General features: G+C 49.2%; 1 protein-coding gene across 1 annotated transcript in view; it reads left to right on the top strand.

The window, feature by feature from the left end:
- Nucleotides 1-20,724, top strand: part of ITSN1 (intersectin 1 (SH3 domain protein)) — a 199,682-nt gene that overhangs the window by 160,627 nt on the left and 18,331 nt on the right. Inside the window, exons 30-33 of the mRNA XM_011950058.1 lie at nt 6,408-6,529; nt 8,367-8,473; nt 14,620-14,803; nt 16,676-16,774. Of these exons, the coding sequence (XP_011805448.1) occupies nt 6,408-6,529; nt 8,367-8,473; nt 14,620-14,803; nt 16,676-16,774 (512 nt within the window). The remainder of the gene's footprint in view (nt 1-6,407; nt 6,530-8,366; nt 8,474-14,619; nt 14,804-16,675; nt 16,775-20,724) is intronic.

Genomic DNA, 20,724 nt, shown 5'->3' with positions numbered 1-20,724 from the left:
GTCTTGACCTCCCCAGCCATATGGAGACCCAGCCCCTCAGGAGGGCCCTCGAGGAAGCCTCCCCTCAGCATGAGGAGTTGCTCCTTTCTGAGGTCCTACTGTCTCCACCATCAGCACAGCACACGGGCTTTTTTTTTTTTTTTGAGACGGAATCTCCCTCTGTCTCCCAGGCTGGAGTGCAGTGGTACAATCTCGGCTCACTGCAACCTCTGCCTCCTGGATTCAAGCGATTCTCCTGCCTCAGCCTCCTGAGTAGCTGGGATTACAGGTGCCTGCTGCCATGCCCAGCTAATTTTTGTATTTTTAGTAGAGACGGGGTCTCCCCATGTTGGCCAGGCTGGTCTTGAACTCCTGAACTCATGTGATCCACTTGCCTCGGCCTCCCAAAGTGCTGGGATTACAGGCATGAGCCACCCCACGCAGCCTGGGCTCTTCTTTTAATGCTTGCTATTTTAATTTCTTTTTTTTTCTCGTTTCTTTTCTTTTTTCTTTTTTTTTTTTTTCTTTTGAGACAGGTGCTTGCTCTGTTGCCTAGGCTGGAGTGCAGTGATGCGATCATATCTCACTGCAGTCTCCATCTCCTGGGCTCAGGTAATCCTCCTGCCTCAGCCGCCCATGTAGCTGGGACTACAGGCATGTACCACCATGCATGGCTAATTTTTAAAAAGTTATTATTATACTTTAAGTTCTAGGGTACATGTGTGCAACGTGCAGGTTTGTTACATATGTATACATGTGCCATGTTGGTGTGCTGCACCCATTAACTCATCATTTACATTAGGTATATCTCCTAATGCTATCCCTCCCCCCTCCCCCCACCCTATGACAGGCCCCGGTGTGTGATGTTCCCCACCCTGTGTCCAAGTGTTCTCATTGTTCAAATCCCACCTATGAGTGAGAACATGCAGTGTTTGGTTTTCTGTCCTTGCGAGAGTTTGCTCAGAATGATGGTTTCCAGCTTCATCCATGTCCCTACAGAGGACATGAACTCATCCCTTTATATGGCTGCATAGTATTCCATGGTGTATATGTGCCACATGTTTATTGCAGCACTATTCACAATAGCAAAGACTTGGAACCAACCCAAATGTCCATCAATGATAGACTGGATTAAGAACATGCATGGCTAATTTTTAAATTTTTTGTAGATATGACGGTCTCACTATGTTGCCCAGGCTGGTCATGAACTCCTGGGCTCAAGCAATCCACCCGCCTCTGCCTTCCAAAGTACTGGGATTACAGGCATAAGCCACCAAGCCCAGCTGCTTGCTATTAATATTTTAAATTTAATGTTCCTGTTGTGTCTCTCCCAAGATCGTGAGTTTGCCTGAGGACAAGGACAGTATCTTGCTTATTTCTGCATCTCTTGGACTTCAGAGGAACTTAATAAATATTTATGGACCAGCTTATTGTATATTTTGGCCCCTTTCATACAGGAACAAGGTCTGTTTATTTGCTTTGCTCAATGGGCAACTGGCTGCGAGGGCTGGCTTCGTTTTCAAAATTCTGCTTTCTTGTTGGGAAAGGTAGAATAATTGGAGGTGTGGAGATGGGTGAATGCTCTGTAGCCCTTGAAATTTTAATAATCAGCGTGTGTTTGTGTATTACTTTTATAATAAAACAAGTTCTTGAAATGATGCTGTTCATACGAATATCAGTTGAGGGAAGCAAGATGACCTTTCATTGGTAAGGTTTTTTCTCCATGATTTCCTCCAGGGCCTAGACTCAAAAAATCCTTCCAGAAGGCCATCACATCTCTCTCCATTTCATAAATGTGTCTAACTAGACAACATTCTAAGGGACGGCACATAGATTAGGAACTTTATGTGGGCTGTAATGGGGGATCATTTGTAACCGCCTGGAGTCATTTGCAATATTATTTCAGCTGCGTGTGGATTTCAGTTAGTTTTGAGAATCCCTCCGTCACACCAAGATGTTCATGGAAAACCATTTGATGTGTTTTCTCCTCTCGTTTTTCCCTGGAAAAGGGGGCCAGAAACCATGTTTATCCTAGGACCCAAAGGAGGAAAGGTCCACATCCCTCCACCCCTAAAGAAAACGCTTTTATTTGAAATGTCTTTTCCATTCACCCTACTTTGAATAATGGAGTTTTTAAACTCGCTTGTTTTTCTAAATATTAAATTTTCAAAGGAAGGATATTTTTGAGTTCAAAGTGCCTATTTCAAATCTTTAATGGTTCTCTTGGTCTGGCATTCACCAGCAAGTTTTAAAACAGCCTTCCATGGGTCAATTTGATGGCTAAAAAGACAATTCCAAGCCAACATCGTTGGCACTTAATGTAGAGAAGACTCTCCCCACAAAACCTTTGCTTTTCATTGTGTTCTCCAGAGGCCATCAGGACCATCCCCCTGTCTCTAGGCAGGGTGGTAGGTGGACCTGCGAGAGGTGGAATTTGGTGGGGGCAAGCAGCCCAGACTTGCCCTGAGCCTCCCCTGACCTCCAAGCTCCATCAGCTCTGACTTGGGCCTTGCAAAGTGTTTGGACCAGAGGCCAACGCTACCTGAAGCAGGAGGCCATGCAGCAGCCCTCCACCTTGTCCCCAACTGGCCCCAGGCTCCTAGGATTCTTGGACAAATGGCCCAAATTTACCCTGAGCCTTCTGCTGTTGCTCTGGTTCTGAGCTTCTTCACAACCTGCACGGTGTAAAACTTGAAGACTCAGAAGAACTTCTGAAATCCAAAGCAAGCCAGGACTTTTCCTCATAGGTCCTGCTTTCCGATTCCACGTCGTTCTATGCGTGTCTGCTGGCCCCTCGCACCTCCGTGCTGCAGACTGGAACTCTGGTCGGGTTGTCAGTTTCAAGTAACGCTAGTGTTTCTCTACAGGGTGTTCCTCGACTGGCATTTGGGGTGGGCAGTTCTGTGTCCTGCATGTTGTGGGTCATTTAGCAGCCCTGGCCAGCCTGCCAGATTCCACTATGACAACCAAGAACACACTCTCAGCCCTGGTGCTGGAGTGGGGTGCAGTGCAACCTCAGCCTTTGCGGAGTGGGGACAGTACTGACCTCAGCATGGTGGGGAGCAGTACCACCTTCAGCGGAGGGCGGGGCAGTACCACCCCCTGTTGAGGACCACCAGACCCCCAGGTTCTTAGCTGTACCCTGGAGGGCAGGAGCCTCTCCTCTTCTGTCCTGAATCCCCAGCACCCAGAGTGATTAGTCCCAGCCTCATAGTAGGACATCAGTAAATATTTGCCCAATGAATGAGTAAGATCTATGAACAGTCTTCAAAAGGGCCTGTGAACCCGATAAAAGTGTGCCCTAAATGTGTGCACTGTACACGTGTATTCGCTGCAGCAAGAACCCATAACATCCCTCAGATTCTCCAAGGCAACGGTGGGACATCCTCAAAGGGACATTTAGAAAACTGGCCCAGCCAGTGGCCACCACTGGCCTGATGTTTCTGTGGCTGCGAACGTCACTGCACCGTGTTTGCGCGGTGACGTTTAGAGCTACCACTCTGCGTCAGTATTCTAATCTCCCTGCAGAATGGAACGTCCTGAACACTCAGGGACTCTGCTTCCGTGAGAGGGCATCCAGGTTGCCTGATGCAGGGGCTGCATTCAGCCCTTTAACAAGAAATGACCTGAGGCCTGGGCCCTTTCACTCCCTCACAGGAGAGTGGGGGGAAAAAAGGGTAGGAACAAGATACATTTCCCCCAGACTCGAGTGTCTCTTGGGTGACCTTCCCAATAAAAGTCAAAGAACTCGGAGACATCACTTAGCTTCCTGCAAACCTGAGCTCACACAGCAGCTCGGCTGAACGGAATCAGTGAGCCCCGTGGCCTGCCTCCTTCCTGAGAGTTCATTGTTGGCGCAGCTGTTTTAATAAAAGACAATCTATGCCCTGAGGCAGGAAGAACAGTTGGGCCAAACCTGTGGCTGAGCAGAGGGCCCAAGCTCAGACGCATCTGCAGACCTGTGCAAAGGTGCCAGCTCACCGCGCAGCCCTGGGGAATTCTGCTTGACCTCAGGGCAGGGGACTCCGAGTGAGGTCAGGGTGTTGATATAAGGATGGCTCATTCCTGCCACTTTCCCAGCATCCTCCTGCTGGTCCTGGGATGTTCCTGTCCCAGCAAGAGAAGCTACGGCATCCAGAAAGAACAATTGGCCCAGAGAAGGGACAAAACCAAGGGCTGGAAGCACCACAACCCGAGAGTTAACCTCTACAGCAGCAAAGCAATTGCCAAGAAAGCTCTGATATCATTTGCCCCAGAGGGACCATACGATTTGCAGAAGCTTTCAGCATATAGGCTAGATTAGTCATGACCTCAGATAACTCCCTCGAGGGAAGATGGAAACTCAAGGAACCCCGGCTAGTCCAGAACAGGCTTCTCGAACATCAGTGCACCTAAAAAAAAGTTCCCTGGAGAGCTTGTTACATCACAGATGCCCAGTCCCCAACTCTAGAGTCACTTCAGCAGGGGCATCTCTAGCGAGCTCCTGGGTGACGCTGATGCTGCCAGCCTGGGGACCACGCTTTTGACAACCACTGGTCCCCAGCAGGGGTTTTTGCACTGTGCTCCATTGCTCCCCCTTGAGGGGAACAGAGAGGATGGGAAGAACAAGTAAAGGGGATTCAGCCCGGACCCTCCCACCTGCATTTGGGGCACCTCTGGGTCTGTCTTCCAAGTCTGGCTTCTGTGATTAAATAAAGAACTTCTGACAAAAAGGAGAGGTGGGCCCAGGCCTGCACATGGGATGGGCCCAAGAACCAAGCCTCCCTCCTGCTCATTCCAGTGTGTCTGGGGCAGGAGGCTCAAACATTCAAACAAAACCCCAGATAACAAGCTAAGTGAGCAGGGTCATGAGTTAGCCCCACTTCCAGTGCGGTCACCATCTCAGGGCAGCAGAGTAGCCCTTCCCCCTCGGGCAGCCCTCGCCTCCTTGGTGGTCTCATGCCAGGCTCTCTGTAGTGGGAGGGACTACCCTGTCTGTGGCAGGCTTGCTGCTCAGCTGCCCCAGGGGCGAGGTAGCAGCATTGTCCAGAAGAGTGTGCCCAGTGCTGTCAGGAGGCACCCTGCATCTGCCTGGTCCCCAGGACTATCAGAGCCTCAGCACAGCCACCTCATCCTCCACAAACCAACCTCGACATGGATAACCCGTGGCCTCCTGGAGCTCGGGGATAAAGCACAGCCCCTGCAGCCCAAGTCTCAGGGTTTGGCTCTTGCCTTCACCACTTCCAAGCTGAGAGACCTGGGGCCGGTCAACCTGTGTAAACCTCAGTGTCCTCGTCTGTAAAATGGGGATAATTCTAGTATAATACTTGAGCATTAAATGCAGTTCACCACCTGACATGGCGTGAGCCCTCAGGAGTTTTGGCCAGTCATCACTGAGTGTTTTATTTTCACATTATTTTCGTGTTTCTGATGAAGCAGGAGTGTGCCGCCTGTGTCAGTTTCTAGGGTGCCCTAACAAACCACCACAAACGGAGGGACTTAAAACAGGTATTGCCACACATTCCTGGAGGCCAGAAGTCTCAAATGAAGGTGTTGGCAGGTGCCAGCCTCACTCTGAAGGCTCGGGGTGTGTCTTGGTTTGGAGACACATCACTCCAGGTCCTGCCTATCTGTCTCTGTGTCTTCTCATAAGGACCCTGATCATATAGGGTCAGGGCCCCACCCTGAGTATTGATTTGCTTTCTAGGAAACTGATTTGCTTTCCAGGAAACTGATTTGCTTTCCAGGAAACTGATTTGCTTTCCAGGCTCACCAGAGCCAGTATTAAAGGACCAGCAAGTAGGCAAGGCTAGGAGCAAAACTGTAAATTTATTTTTTTTGGTCACCTAGCTTCAGGGAAGAAGGTGTGGAGGGCAAGGTCTGTCGGCCTCCGGCAAAGGAGGCCGAGAGAGTCCCCCGGGGGAGCTCTCGGGCGGAGTTCCTACAGTCCCGACAGGAGTGGGGGCTGAGGAAGTGCGCCCAGCGCACCCGCCGGGAGCGGCTTTTATGTCCTGGGCCTGGGAGTGGGAGGGCAGTGGGCGGGACATAGGCGGGTCAGGGGCCGGGCGGTAGGCGTGGCTAGGCGGGTTCCGGTTTTTCTCCCTCGGAGGTCGGGTTGCGCCTGCACAGTCCACCTGTGTCTTTCCTGGGCATGGGAAAGTTGACCGTGAAGAACCCGGAACTGTGCCATCTTGCCTCCGTTCATCCAAACAAGTATGACTTTATCTTCATTTGATTATATATATGAAAAGATTCTATTTCCAAATAAGGTAACAATCACAGGTACCGGGGGAAGGGCTTCCACATACTACTGGGGAGGACACACTTCAGCCCACGACCCTGCGGCACTGGAGCGAGGCCTCAGGGCCCAGCAGCCACAAGGATCTTCCATGTGAAGTGTGGGCTTCCCGAGACTGTGCTAAATTCTCCCAAATGGTTGTGTTTTCCAGGGTGTTCAGACTTACACCTCTTGGATATGTTGACCCCAACTGAAAGAAAGCGACAAGGATACATCCACGAGCTCATTGTGACAGAGGAGAACTACGTGAACGACCTGCAGCTGGTCACAGAGGTAAGGGAACTGGGGGGGCAGGGGGTACGGCAAGGAGCGAGGAGGGAGGGAGTGGGCAGGGTTCTGCTGAGGAGGTCTGCGTCCTGATTCTGAGCTCAAGGCACTTTCTGATGTTTGGGGAGCATCCGGACGGCAAATGCTCTAGGAGATTCTGACCGCAGAGATGGTTCGTTGCTTATCTGTGGCCAACATTGAGTTATTCCCATAGAGGGACAGAGATCACTTAGCCAAGGTCTAGTGAGTCCCTGAGCAGTTGATGAATGGAGTCATGTGGACTGAGAGCTGGAGTCCGTGCTTTACTCAGAGTGGCTGCAGCTCAGCCACCAAGCAGGGGGTGCCATGGAGCCAGCCACGCTGCCCTCCTGGCCTGCCATGTTGCATCTGGAAATGGGGGCCATCTAGCTGCCATCTGGAGTCATTCCTGCCACATATTACCCGGAGACAAACCTGTCACTGAGAATGGCAACGTTTCCTCCCAGGCCCCCACAAAACCCCCTGACCTGAGGTGATGGCTCCTCATCTTGTCAGTCCTCCCAGAAGGACCCTGGCCACCCCAGCCAGAACTATGGGGAGACGCGGAGCCAGGCGCCCCTGCTGCTCAGCAGGCCTTTTTGTCCACATCCATGGGAAGGTGCCATGTTAGGAGACAGGGATTTGCAGAGATGGACCTGCAATTTGGAAAGTGCTGTGACAGTCTGGAAACCACCACCACCACCACAACAAATGGGTGTGAAACCATCTTGTCTGATAGTCTTCACGTCCAGGAAAGACACAGCAGGGCTGGCTGCTGTTGGAGGAGTACAGGGTGAGGTGTTGGCCTCAGGACCACCATTAACACTTAGGAAGCACTGATGCAAATTCAAAAAGGTACCCTTTTCTCAAGGTGTTTGACTGTTATTAAATATACAGTTCAGGATGTCCAGGGTGCAAGTGTCACCCGTTAGATACGGCTCCTTTGTGCACTCTGCAAAACGCACCACTGTATGTGGTTGCCCTGGAACATGCCAGGTTCAACGTCGGCTCACGGATTCCTGTGGGATAGAGCTCCCAGGGAGCAGCCGCAGCCCAGCCAAGTTTATGTCGAAGATGGGCCATCCCCTTCCCTAAAGAGCCTTCCGAAGTGCCTCCTGCCTCCCGTGGGAGAAAATGACCTCTTTGCAGGCGGGCGCTCTACCACACGGGGTTCCACTGAGATCTGTGATTTACTGCGAGTTGCCCAACCACACAGAGCTTGGAGGGCCTCATTCATTTTCCAGAGCCCAGGAGAAGGGCGGCACCCACCCCTTATAGTGGGCCTGCAAGTACTGGGTCCGTCCAGGGTCAGCCCAGGAGGCTGAGGACACAGCAGTGGAGTCAGTCACCGAGGTGGCCACTGGCTTATTAGAGGACCTGCCGCCTGGGCTGCTCCTCTCAGAATGCCCTCGGTTTACCTGTGCAGATGAAGGGACTGCCCATAGCCACCGGTATCTTTAAGCCCTGCTTTTCACACCGGCCCACCCCCTCCCAGTGGGCAGGTGAGACCGCTTAGCCTGAGTGCATGACTTGGGATCGGCCTCCCTGCTTGTCTGGTGGAGTTAAGACCTGTCTCCTGGAGACTTCAGCTGGCCTCCTTCCCCTGTAAAACAACGCAGGCCCTGCTGGGGACCCCCCTCCAGCCTCCAGGGCAGAGGAGGGGCTCTCTGCTTCAGAAACTGCAGGAAGGCGGGCGTTCACCTCTGGGCCTCTCAGCCAAGGTACAGACACCTGAGCCCTCTCCCTGCTCTCAGCGGATCGGTGTGTGCGTGTGTGAGTTTTAAGCTAACTGCTTTCTGAACTGCTTCGTTTTCTGCATCTGTAGATCTTTCAAAAACCCCTGATGGAGTCTGAGCTGCTGACAGAGAAAGAGGTTGCTATGATTTTTGTGAACTGGAAGGAGCTGATTATGTGTAATATCAAACTACTGAAGTAAGCCTCTCCTCTAATCCCCAGCCTGGCTTGGCCTCCTCGGCTCTCACGCACTAGCACCTCTGTGGGTCTGTGTGTCCTTCCTGCATGCTGCCCTGTGTTTCTTTCTGGCTTTTTTTTTTTTTTTTTTTTTTTGCTCATTGCCACTCACAAGCACCGTCAACCTTTTGTGCCTTCATGCTTTCTGGAAACGCACTCCGAATCTCTCATTGCGAGAGTAGGTCGCCTGGGCCCCCCAGAGCCTGCTGTTGGGTGAATGACTGTGGTGCTGAATTTCCAGGGCTAGGACGAGGCTGGCTCCTGATGGCGCTGGCTGCATCCTGGGGCGTGGGGCTGCCCCCTCCACGCTTTCCCTCGGACGCGGGATCCCATGGGAGATTATTGGTCTTTTGAGGCATTCTTGGCCCTGCAGATGGGAAAGTGTGGAACTGTTCACTGCCTAACGCCAGCAGTTCCTCAGGATCACTCCGGGAAGCTGGCCCAAGGCTGGTTGTGTTTTCTTCCAACTTCAGTTTGCAGAGGCAGCTCCAGGGCCAGGAGTCAAGAGACCTGGGTTTGGATTCTGACTTACTCACTGCCTTTCCTTTTTGAGCCTTAGTTTCCCCATCTGTAAAATGAAGGGGTTGGATTCGATCATCACAAAGGTCTCTTCCAATTCTTAGGAAAAAAAAAAAGTCAAAACCTTAAATCTGTATCCACCACGTTCTCACTGTAACATCACTTGCTAGAACACAGATTAAGTCACAGCCTCCAGGACGCAAGATACTCCCTGCTGGGAGGAAGGGCCACCCACTTCCTGGGCCCGAGGATGGAGGGTAGGCTCCCAGAACCTTGCGTCCATTCCTGATCTTCATCTGTGTCCTTGGGAAGCCACCATTTCCTAAACATGGTCTCTGCATTGTTCTTATAAAGTCATTTCAGGTCCCCACTGTCCTGAGCGTGTGTTTGGGAGTGGATGAAGGGATGGAGAGGAGGTGTGGAGAGGTGGACACGAAGAAGGATACATATTGTCTGGTGGCTTGGTGCTCTAGAAGACGAATAATCCAAGGTGACATCAGGCAGGCTTTTAGAGAAGGTCTGGACTTCATTGGCCCCCACGCTGATGCTGTGGAAACCTTTCGAACTTAGGTCTGGTGTCAGTTTCGAACTTAGGTCTGGCGTCAGACCCCTGGGCTCACATCCGCTATTGCCTCTGGCTGTGTGTTGTCCGGCAGGTCACTTTGGTCCCTGGGCCTCAGTGTTCTCACTTACATAGATGATAGCTGGGCACGGTGGCTCACGCCTGTAATCCCAGTGCTTTGGGAGGCCGAGATGTGTGGATCACTTGAGGTCAGGAGTTTGAGACCAGCCTTGGCAACATGGTGCAACCCCATCTCTACTAAAAATACAAAAAGTTAGCTGGGTGTGGTTGCGGGCGCCTGTAATCCCAGCTACTAGGGAGGCTGAGGCAGAAGAATCGCTTGAATCCGGGAGGCGGAGGTTGCAGTGATCCAAGATCGCGCCACTGCACTCCAGCCTGGGCCACGGGAGTGAAACCCTGTCTCATGAAAAGAAAAAAAGAAAAGAAAATGTACCTGTAAGTTAAAACCTTTTTCCTTGGGCAGCTATCAGTAGGGGCTGGGGGAGGCGGGAGAGGTGTCTGAGGCTCCCAAGTAGCCCTTAGAGAGGGCTTCCCGCGCTTCAGGGCTGGCCTGAGGGAAACTGGTGTTGGTCTCAGTTTCCAGTACCTCTCTGTTGTCTTTTAAGCCCTGCCTGGGAAGAAGCAGCCTCTTTCTTGAGCTGTGCGGGGGCCAGGCCTGCGTGCTTCTTCCTCCTGTCGGCTCTGACTTGCTCCACAGCGATGGAGGTGGGAACTGACAGCCCTGTTACAGCTGAAGGAGCGAAGCTCAGAGAGGCTGAGTGACTTCCCTAAAGTCACACAGTAGGGTGGCTGCTCTGTGGATGATGCCTAGGTCCCAGAAGAGAGACTCTGCCCAGTCCTGCCGCCGTGGAAAAAAACTTGGACCCAGAAGTCAGGCATCCCAAGTTTTTGTCTGGGCTCCAGCCCCTTCTCACTTGTTTTGGGCATTAAGATGGCAGTCATGGTGCTTGTCCTGCCTACCACGCAGGGTCATTCTGAGAGCAAGGGATTGGGTGTCCCAGGGGCATGCCGTGGATCACAGCGCTGATGTGTACGGGGCTGCCGGCTCCCCTCCACCCCAAGGTTCTCTATCCCCGTTCCTCTGATTCCTGGATTAGCTAGTTTGGACTAACTGGCTCATGTCTTCATCCTCCAGATAAAATCTTGCGTTTAACTGGAGCTTTCTGGGGACCTGATTTCTTTTTCTTCTTTTCTACATTTTACTAGAAAAAAATCTCAAACATACAGAAAATTTGAAAGAAATGTAGAGTGGACATCCACATCATAAACTGGACAATGAACATTGTGCTGCATTTGCATGGCTGCACAGACATCATTTCTTCATGCCAAGGAATAACTGTGATGAGGGGAGATTGAGGCTCCTGGCAGCCGAGAGAGGGAGGCATTTGAGGATAAGGAGAAGTTAAGGCAGCAATCCCTGGACTGCCACCAGTGAGCAGCCATATATCTGCTACTCCTGATCCTACACGCCTTGTATTTGGGGTGGGGCAGGGGGCATGGCAGTTATCAAATGAGTCAACAATAAATATATAACATGAAAATAAAAAGGGCTAACTGGGATACATGGACTTCCTACTAGTGATGCTTCACTGAGGGTTACAGCGAATGGCTGGCTCTCTCGCAAGGAAGCTGAGACCTAAGACATGTGCCTTTCATAGACAAGGTAGGATACACAGGTCTAGAACCTTTTCATATCCAGAGTCTGGAGCAGGGCCCTCAGGACAGCTGTCAGGAATGATAGCAGAAGGGCCGGGCATGGTGGCTAATGCCTGTAATCCCACACGTTGGGAGGCTGAGGCAGGCAGATCACTGGAGGTCAGGAGTTCGAGACCAGCCTGGCCAACATGGTGAAACCTCATCTCTACTTAAAAAAAAAAAAAAATTAGCTAGGTGTGGTGGCACATGCCTGTAATACAAACTACTCAGGAATCTGAGGCAGGAGAATTGCTCGAACCTGGGGAGGGAGCAGAGGTTGCAGTAAACCAAGATTGCGCCACTGCACTCCAGCCTGGGCAACAGAGTGAGACTGTGTCACACACACACACACACAGAAATGATAGCAGAAGGGAAGCAAAAGTGAGGTGGGGTGACCAACCCAGGTTTGGGGAACTGTTTTTTATCAAGAGCCTTTCCTGTCCCCTTGATGGAAAAAGAAAAAAGAAAAGAAAAGAAAAAAAAGAGCTAGTCTCAAAAAAGTGTTTTTCTTAAATATTTGACTCATCTTCCTTTTAACTTAAGAAGAATGGATTCCATTTTATCTTGTTTAAGCAGAAAATGAAGGAAAAATAGAAAATAAAAATCAGTTTGGGGTAAAGATAGATGGTGAGAAAGAAGAAGAAAAGGATGTGGGGCTGGGAGAAGGAGAGAGGGCATGGAGTGGATGGCGGGAAGTCTAGCAGGGCGGGAAGTACAGAGGCGGAGGCTGGGACCAGCAGGGAAAGGCCCGAAGGCGAAATGGCGGGAGCAGGACAGCCGCATCTGGAAAGATGGGCAGGTGCCCAGAGCAGCTTGGAGGTGGTCGTGGCAGGAGGTGGGTCAGGGCCTCTGAGGCTGTGGTTCCAACCATGGGCTCTGGAGTCAGACCTGGGTTCCAGGGTTACCTCTGTCACCTATTAGCTCTGTGACTTTAGTCAAGTCAGTCAATTTCTGTGTGCCTCGGTTTCCCCAATAGGAAATGGGGATAATAACATATGTAAAACTGTGTTTGACACATAGGAAGCATTAATAAATGCTAACTCCATGACTGTCCACTTGGGCTGCAGACTTCAGAGGGTTAGGGACACTCGTGTTCAGCAAACATTGAGCTCTCTTTGAATCGTTCGTTAGCCAGTCAGTTGCCTTTTGTAGTTCAAGCCCTCTCATCTGTTAACCTTTCTAGGAGACTGCCAATCAGCTCACCACAAGCAGGGCCAGTGGCCCCTCTCAGGGCTGTGGCTGCAGCAGCTGAGTCACATGATCCCTGGGCCTGGTAACACCCTGCAGTCCTCATAAGTCTTTGCCTATACAGTAGACTATCCTGGATGAAGACCCAAGACTGAATCTAATAGGTGCCTAGTCCATAGTAAATCAGGCCTAATTTTAGGCCTGTCTGCTGGTTGGGTAACTCTAGTCTACAAGTGTGGGTCTGCAGAACCCAGGAACTAATTCCTCAAGACAATCACTATCTGCAGATGATCTTTCTTCTTTTCTTTTTTTCTTGTCTCCTTCATCCTTTAAGAAAAAACAGGCCAGGGGCTGGGCACGGTGGCTCATGCTTGTAATCCCAGCACTTTGGGAGGCCAAGGTAGGCGGATCACTTGAGGTCAGGAATTCGAGACCAGCCTGGCCAACATGGCGAAACCCCGTCTCTACTAAAAATATAAAAATTAGCCGGGTGTGGTGGCGGGTGTCTGTAGTCCCAGCCACTCAGGAGGCTGAGGCAGAGGTTGCAGTGAGCTGGGATTGTACCACTGCACTCCAGCCTGGGCTACAGAGTGAGACTCTCTCTCAAACAAAACAGGAGAAGGAAAGGGTGAAAGTACTTTTTTATTCTCTTGTTAATAAAACTACTCCTCATAGGAAAATGATGGAATGATGGAATTTCTTCCTGTTTCCATTCCTGGCAAGTTTGTAACACAGATATTCAGGGCTCTCATCCCCCCAAATCATTGGTGACATCACCCTTGAGCACATTTCTGCATGCTGCGGTATTTCACACCAACCCCTCAATGGGGCAGTGGCCTTTGGGCCATCCTGAGGACACCAAGCTGCCACTGCTCCCCACACCCCAGGCAGCCAGTGCTCATCTCCCCCGAGGGCATCCACTTCAGGTTGAATCGCTGACTGCTCACACCACATCATTTATGGTCCCTAAGTTTCTCTCCTTGGCTTGCCGGGTCCAGGGGATTTTATTTTAGCTGAAAATGTGGGAGAAAGAAAAGAAAGTGATCTGAAGTTTTTAAAGCCTAATATAAATATTACAGAGCTTCCTTGGAATTCAGCAGCCCACCCCATGCCTCAGAGGCTTCTCCAACATGACCATGAAAGCAGCCAAAGGCATTCAATAGGGACATCCTCCCAGCCTTGTGTTAAAGTCTTAGGTTATACCATTTTGTTCTGTCTACCCATCCATCTACCCATGATCACTCACTAGAGTAGCTGAACACACCCATGGCTTCAGGTTGTGGTCCTGCCTGTAGTACATTGCTGTCCTGACCGTGTATAAGCTCAGTGCCGTGCCCTTCTTCCAGATGCTGGTGTTAAGGGTTCACATGTTGAAGTTGGGAGAAGGGAAGTACTGTCCTAGTTACCATAGCTCTGAGCACTCACATAGCTCTGCAGGCAGACCCCGGAACAAACACTTCCCAGTCCCATCAACACCTCTCCTGGATTCCAGGATGTACATTTTTTGGGTTCACTGGCCCATTATCATAGCAATAGACCTCTTTTCTGAACTCCTCTTAATTTAGTTAACTTAGCTCTAGCATTGAAGGAGCAAATCGCAGGGATAGTTCAAACAGTCATTTATACCTGGCTTTTGCTGAATCTCATGGGGTTATTTTGCCAAGGCAGTTCTTTTGCCATCTTAATTATGTTCTTTTTAGTCAAAAAATCAGCCTTCCCCATCCTCTGGCAATAGCAACTTCCCTTGGGCAGAAGTGTCTCCTGGAAATAGGATCGGTGCTCAGGCCACATCAGCCTGGGGCTTTCACCACCGATAATCGGTGTAGTGAGGCATCAACATAGGGGACCCGTTTGAGTTGCTCAAGAAAAAACTCCGTATTTCTGCACAAGAAAAACAAATTGTAACAAACAGCCACTCTGCCAAAGAAAAATGCCCTGGTGCTACCTCTCTGTAGCCCTAGACTCATTTCTTTTCCCATTCCTTGTCTCCCAAATAGATCCTTTAGTGGCCCTTGAGTCTGTGCCCCTCATACACATTCTGTTTCTGTGCAACCTAGAAGTGTGCCGTGGTGCTGTCAGACAGCGTGAAGGCGGGGGGCTCACTTCCCGTGTTTCCGTGCAGAGCGCTGAGAGTCCGTAAGAAGATGTCCGGGGAGAAGATGCCCGTGAAGATGATTGGCGACATCCTGAGCGCCCAGCTGCCGCACATGCAACCCTACATCCGCTTCTGCAGCCGCCAGCTCAACGGGGCTGCCCTGATCCAGCAGAAGACAGACGAGGCCCCAGACTTCAAGGAGTTCGTCAAAGTAAGGAGCCAGGCTGTGCAGAGACTGGGCCCCAGAGTGGTGATCTTTGGGCAGCTAGACGTGTGAGGGGCTAATTCAAAAGTCTGCAGGCGTGTTCCCTCTAGAGGCCAATAGGCCCTGGGGTCTTGGCTAAGCCTTAGGGGACTGGCACTCACTGGCAAGTATGGCTGTCACCAAAGGGGTGGGCTTGTAGAGGAGGGGCGAGCCCTGGGCTTGGAAACTTTGAAGTGTCTTCAAGGATCTGTTTTCCAGATGCTGATGGTGTTATTTGGATGCCTGTTTAAATCTTTCATTTCATTTGCAAGGCCCAGGCAGATCTCAGATTTCCTCTTGTGTTTAATCGCCACATCCTCAGTTCTTTGCCAGTCTCTGCCCCTCACTTGCAGAGGGAATGGCCAGGATTCCCAGTGGCCCCTTCATTCCTTTTGCAGTTGGTTCTGCTTGATGGAGTCCAGCCCTAGGCAGCCTGTGGGAATCAGTGTGGGATGCCAGGACCTCTTCCTTGGGGGTAGCAGGGGTCTGGAGAGTTGGGTGTCCACTGGGGGATGTTTGGGGAGGTAATGCGGATCCTACTGGAAGACCTACAACTCTGGGACTTGGCCTTGGTCAGGGTGGGTTTCTGCTGTCCATGCTGGTCCATTCAAACAGCCCCCACCTCTCCTGGAGAAAAACAAGAGGAAAAGAATAAAATAGCTTCTATGAAACAGGTATCTTTTGATGGATAAACAGCAAAATAATAATAACAGGCATATCTTTGGATCTCATGCATTTTGGGGACAGGCCATCCTCACCTGCCCTAGAGCGGTGCTTGTGGAATCACTGTGGTGAGGCATAAGCGTGGCCTCTTCTTGGTCAGAGCCTCATGTGAGCTTGTTGTTTCTGCCTCCCATGGTGTTTCTCAGCCTAGACTTGCCAGCCAAGGCATGGGGCACTCTGAGGTCATTCCAAGGGGAGGAAGATTGCTAAGAAGAAGACCTTGGGTGGATGGAGACAAGAGAGCAGACGCTGAGCTGCTGGGCACCATGGACCACCTAGGGTTTCAGCCAAGGGCTGGGCTCTTCCTGAGCCCGAGCAAGATGAGTTCATTGTTGGATGTACTTGAACTTCAGGGAACTGCTGACACCAGTCCAGGGCAGGGGTCTCATTGTCCCTCCCCACCTCATCTCAGCGGGAGTGTGGCATGTCGTTGCCAGCTGCGAGGTTTTCCTGGAGTGATGGTGTCCACAGCTGGAGCAGGTCCCAATGCTGACAGTTATCAGGACTCAGGACACCAGTCAGTGCAGCTGCCCATTTCTAAGGCTTATTAAACTGGACCACAGCCATGGACAGCTAAGTAGCCAGACCCTGAAACTGGAGTCTTGACCTCTGGTGTCTCAGCTCCTGTCTCTCAGCCCTGCCTGGAGCTCCCAGAGGCACGTGCGGGCTCCACCCAAAACTAGACAATGAGATTTAGCCCTTCCAGCAGCTCTGGGGTGTGAGGGGAATTCTTCCTCTAACCGTATAGTCTTGTGACTCTTGTTCCTGGGAATGTTATAAAGTTTTTGCAGACATCCAGACAAAATATTCTCTGTAAAGCCAGAATCTCATCTCTGTGCATAAGGAACTATGCATGCCATGGAAGGTATGCTGAATCTGGAGTGCAGGGCTTAACCCTGCTGGCTGAGTCACGTCTGTGGGTCTCCATTCTCCATCTGGAAAGTGTGTCATCCTGGACAGGGTAACTAGTCAGGCCCTTCCAACCCTAGGTCTCTCAGTTGTCATCCAGATGAATGAGATAATGGGTGGAGAGTCCTCACTGACATTAGTATTGATGTCACTAACTTTGGATTTTGCAAGTTTCTTAAGTACATTTAAAAACATCTCTTATTTCAGAGATTGGCAATGGATCCTCGGTGTAAAGGGATGCCACTCTCTAGTTTTATACTGAAGCCTATGCAACGGGTAACAAGATACCCACTGATCATTAAAAATGTAAGTACCTGTCTTGCCTTTTCAAGCAGGGGAATGCTTTCTCTGCATTGGAGGGGGCTGGGGTCATGGACAAGTTTCCCAGCAAACACACCTGGTAGCTATTGTGTAGAAAGCACAAGACAATAAGGTGTCAGAGAGGTCTGCTTGGTAACTCAGAAACAAAAGCTGGTTTATCATGCAAAGAGCTGGCCGGGCACGGTGGCCCACACCTGTAATCCCAGCACTTTGGGAGGCCAACGCGGGCAGATCGCTTGAGCCCAGGAGTTCAAGCCTAGCCTGGGCAGCATAATGAGACCCTATTTCTATTTTAAAAAAAATGAGAGCTAATACTGCACAACCTTCAGATGTGTGACCAAGTGGCTTCTACCTTGTAAATTGGAAAATGAGAGCTTAGTCCTTGATTCTCTTTTTTTTTTTTTAAATTTTTTTCTGTAGAAGAAAATAACATGGAATCACAGAAACAGTCTGTGGTCTGTGCCTTTCTCCCTTGATTCTTTCTCAAAGACAGGCCCGGTGCCTCTAGGCCTTGATTTTCTTAGCAGAAAAGAGAAAGAAACATAATGCTACGATCTGTCTTCAGAAGGCCATTGTGAGACACTGTATTAGTCCATTCTCACACTGCTATAAAGGACTGCCCAAGACTGGGTACTTAATAAGGAAAGAGGTTTAATTGACTTAGTTCCACATGGCTGGGGAGGCCTCAGGAAACTTACAATCATGGTGGAAGGGGAAGCAAACACATCCTTCTTCACGTGATGGCAGGAAGGAGAAGAATGGGAACCCAGCGAAGGGGGAACATCTTATAAAACCATCAGGTCTTGTGAGAACTCACTCATTATCACGAGAACAGGATGGGGGAAGCCACCCCAACGATTCAATTATCTCCACCTGGTCTCTCCCACAACATGTGGGAATTATGGGAACTACGATTCAAGATGAGATTTGGGTAGAGACAAAACCAAACCATATCAGACACTGTGTGTTGATATTAGATGATTGTTATTCTCCTGTCACTTTAAGAAAGCCAATACCAAAAGAAAAAAAAGAACAAAATTAGGATTTCAGTGTCCCCACCTGTAAAACGGATTTAGATGTCCTCTGAGCCTATGTTTGTAAAACCACACAGAGTACTCCTGGAAAGAGGTTTTAGATCTGGTTCCTTTTAATGGAAAATGGTATTTAGACATTCCGACGTGGGCACTGGTGTGCTCATTGCTACTGGGGTGATTTTGCTTTGTGTTCCTCTCAGTGGCAGAGCTGGGAAATATATGAATGTCTTTTCATGCACACATATTTACATATGCAGTGTATATACTCATATATTTATATTTATTTCTAGAGCCATCTATCCATGTATATTAGAACTCATGAATTCACACCAATACCTCCTATTCTAATCTAATACTGCAGAATTTATTCCAGCCTTTCCCCTTATGCATTTGTAACTCCCTACTCTGTGAAGAGCCTGGCTCTCATTATCCTCGATATGTTTCCTTATTTGCTCAGTCTTCTTACATGTGACAAATCTCCCTCCCACATAAGCCATCTCCTCAGTCCAGCCCCAGCTCAACTCCACAAAATACACTGTAGATCTTTGGCTGAGTTAAACAATTAGCTTTGAAATAAGCTTTCAACCTACTGTTTTCTCTCTTCCAATGCCACAGTTACTATTTAATTAGCTCAGTACTTCTCTTTTTTCTCCCAGTGTTTAATTGCAAACTGAAGTTGAAAAGAAGTTTTTAAAATAGGTGTTCTAGTTCTAGCCAATGGGAGAAAAACTAAAACAAGAAAAGGACTGAACGGCACAAATATTAAAAAGGGAAAAAACCAAACTCATTATTTGCAGAAACACAATTGATTTCTTCTAGAGCACCCAGAAGAATGAACTGAAAACCAGCTGAACTAAGAAGAGAATTGAAAACCGTGGTCAGCTATGAGATACGTATGAAATACACTAAAGTACTAAGGCTAAATAATTTTATGATACTGATGTGGAGAAATTCTTAGCATGGTCTCAAAGACAGAAACTTAAAGGATTTAGATCATAGCAACCTAAAAAATACCCGAACTTTCACCTGGCCGTGGTGGCTCATGCCTGTAATCCCAGCATTTTGGGAGACCAAGATGGGTGGATCACTTGAGGTCAGGAGTTCAAGACTAGCCTGGCCAACATGATAAGACCACGTCTCTACTAAAAACACAGAAAAAATTAGCTGGGAGTGATGGCATGTCAGTTTTGAGCCCCAGCTGGAGTGGGTGGACGTGGGTCAGGGAGCTGGAAGAACACTTGAGAGGCAGCAGGTAGGTGGGACATGGCTTTATTCAGCAGCTCTTTCATACTGTCAGTGTTGCCCTTATATACATCACACACAATAGTGGCTTAGAGCCAGGTGATGAGCCTCCCATGTTATGGCTACATAGCTGTGATTATATAATGCATGGAATTTTGCACCTGCGCTCTAATCCTGCTGAGTCAGGCAGGATGTTTACATCTGCCTATGCCTGCCTGGCTGCAGCACAGCCATGTTCCTTACATGATGCATACCTATAATCTGAGCTGCTCAGGAGGCTGAGGCAGGAGAATTTCTTGAACCTGGGAGGCAGAGGTTGCAGTGAACCAAGATCGCACCACAGCACTCCAGCCTGGGTGACAGAGTGGGACTCTGTCTCAAAAAATAAAAAAAAAAAACAGAAAACAAAAAGCAAAAACCCAAATTTTATTCCAGGGAACAACCTATATGTTCATTAATAGGAATGGTTAAGTAATTACGGTAGATCTGTACTATGAAAATATTTAAAAAGATACAGGACAACTTCTACTCTATGTATTAGCATGGAAAGACACTGAGAAAATGCTGTTATGTGAAAAAGCAACACTAAACTCACTAAGCAATCCTACAGTATGATGCGTTTTTCCAAAAGAGGGGAGAAACTTTACATGCAACTATTAAATATATAAAGGGCATCTAAAGGAGTGCCCTTCAGTCTCTTGGCAGTGGTTACCTCTGGGGTAGGAGAGTGAAGGAATTTTACATTTAATATTTCTGTAATGGTTGAATCTTGCATACCAAGAATGTGCTAATGTGTTGTTTACATAACATTTTTTCTTAAAAAGTTCTCACCACAAAATACAATGAGCAAAGTTTAAAGACAAATGACAGGCTGGGTATGGTGGCACATGCCTGTAATCCCAGCACTTTGGGAGGCCAAGGTGTGGGAGGATCGCTTGAGGACAGGAGTTCAAGACCAGCCTGGGAAACATAGTGAGACCCCCATCTCTACAAAAATTTTTAAAAACTCAGCCAGGCACGGTGGCATGTATGTGTAGTCCTAGCTACTCCAGAGGCTGAGGCAGGAAGATCCTTGAGCCCAGGAGTTTGGGGCTACAGTGAGCTGTGATTATGCCACTACACTCCAACCTGGGTTATAGAAAAAAAAAAGAGAAAATGAAAAGACAAATGACAGACATAAACTGGTTAAACATATATTTAGCTGTACATACATAGGTACTAAAATATAAATATCTATAGCTATATCGAGCACCCTTAAAACAACCACAAATACTCTAATAGAAAAATAGGGAAAGGCCAGGCACGATGGCTCATGTCTGTAATCTCAGCAGTTTGGGAGGCTGAGGCAGAAGGATTGCTTGAGCCCAGGAGTTGAAGACCAGTCTGGGCAACATGGTAAAACCCTATCTATACAAAAATAAAAATAAAAAAATTAGCCAGGCATGGTGTCGTGTGTCAGGAGGCTGAGGTGGGAGCATCACTTGAGTCTGGAAGGTGGGGCTGCAGTGAACTATGATGGAGTCACTGCACTCCAGCCTGGGTGACGGAGTGAAACTCTGTCTCAAAAAAAAAAGGCTGGACATGGTGGCTCATGCCTGTAATCCCAGCACTTTGGGAGGCCAAGGCGGGCAGATCACAAGGTCAAGAGATCAAGACCAT

The sequence above is a fragment of the Colobus angolensis genome, unplaced genomic scaffold, assembly GCF_000951035.1.
Source record: "Colobus angolensis palliatus isolate OR3802 unplaced genomic scaffold, Cang.pa_1.0 Scaffold300, whole genome shotgun sequence".
NCBI classification, from domain to species: domain Eukaryota; kingdom Metazoa; phylum Chordata; class Mammalia; order Primates; family Cercopithecidae; genus Colobus; species Colobus angolensis.
The sequence above is the reverse complement of the archived record's forward strand: the minus strand, read 5'-3'. Positions and strand labels throughout refer to the sequence as shown.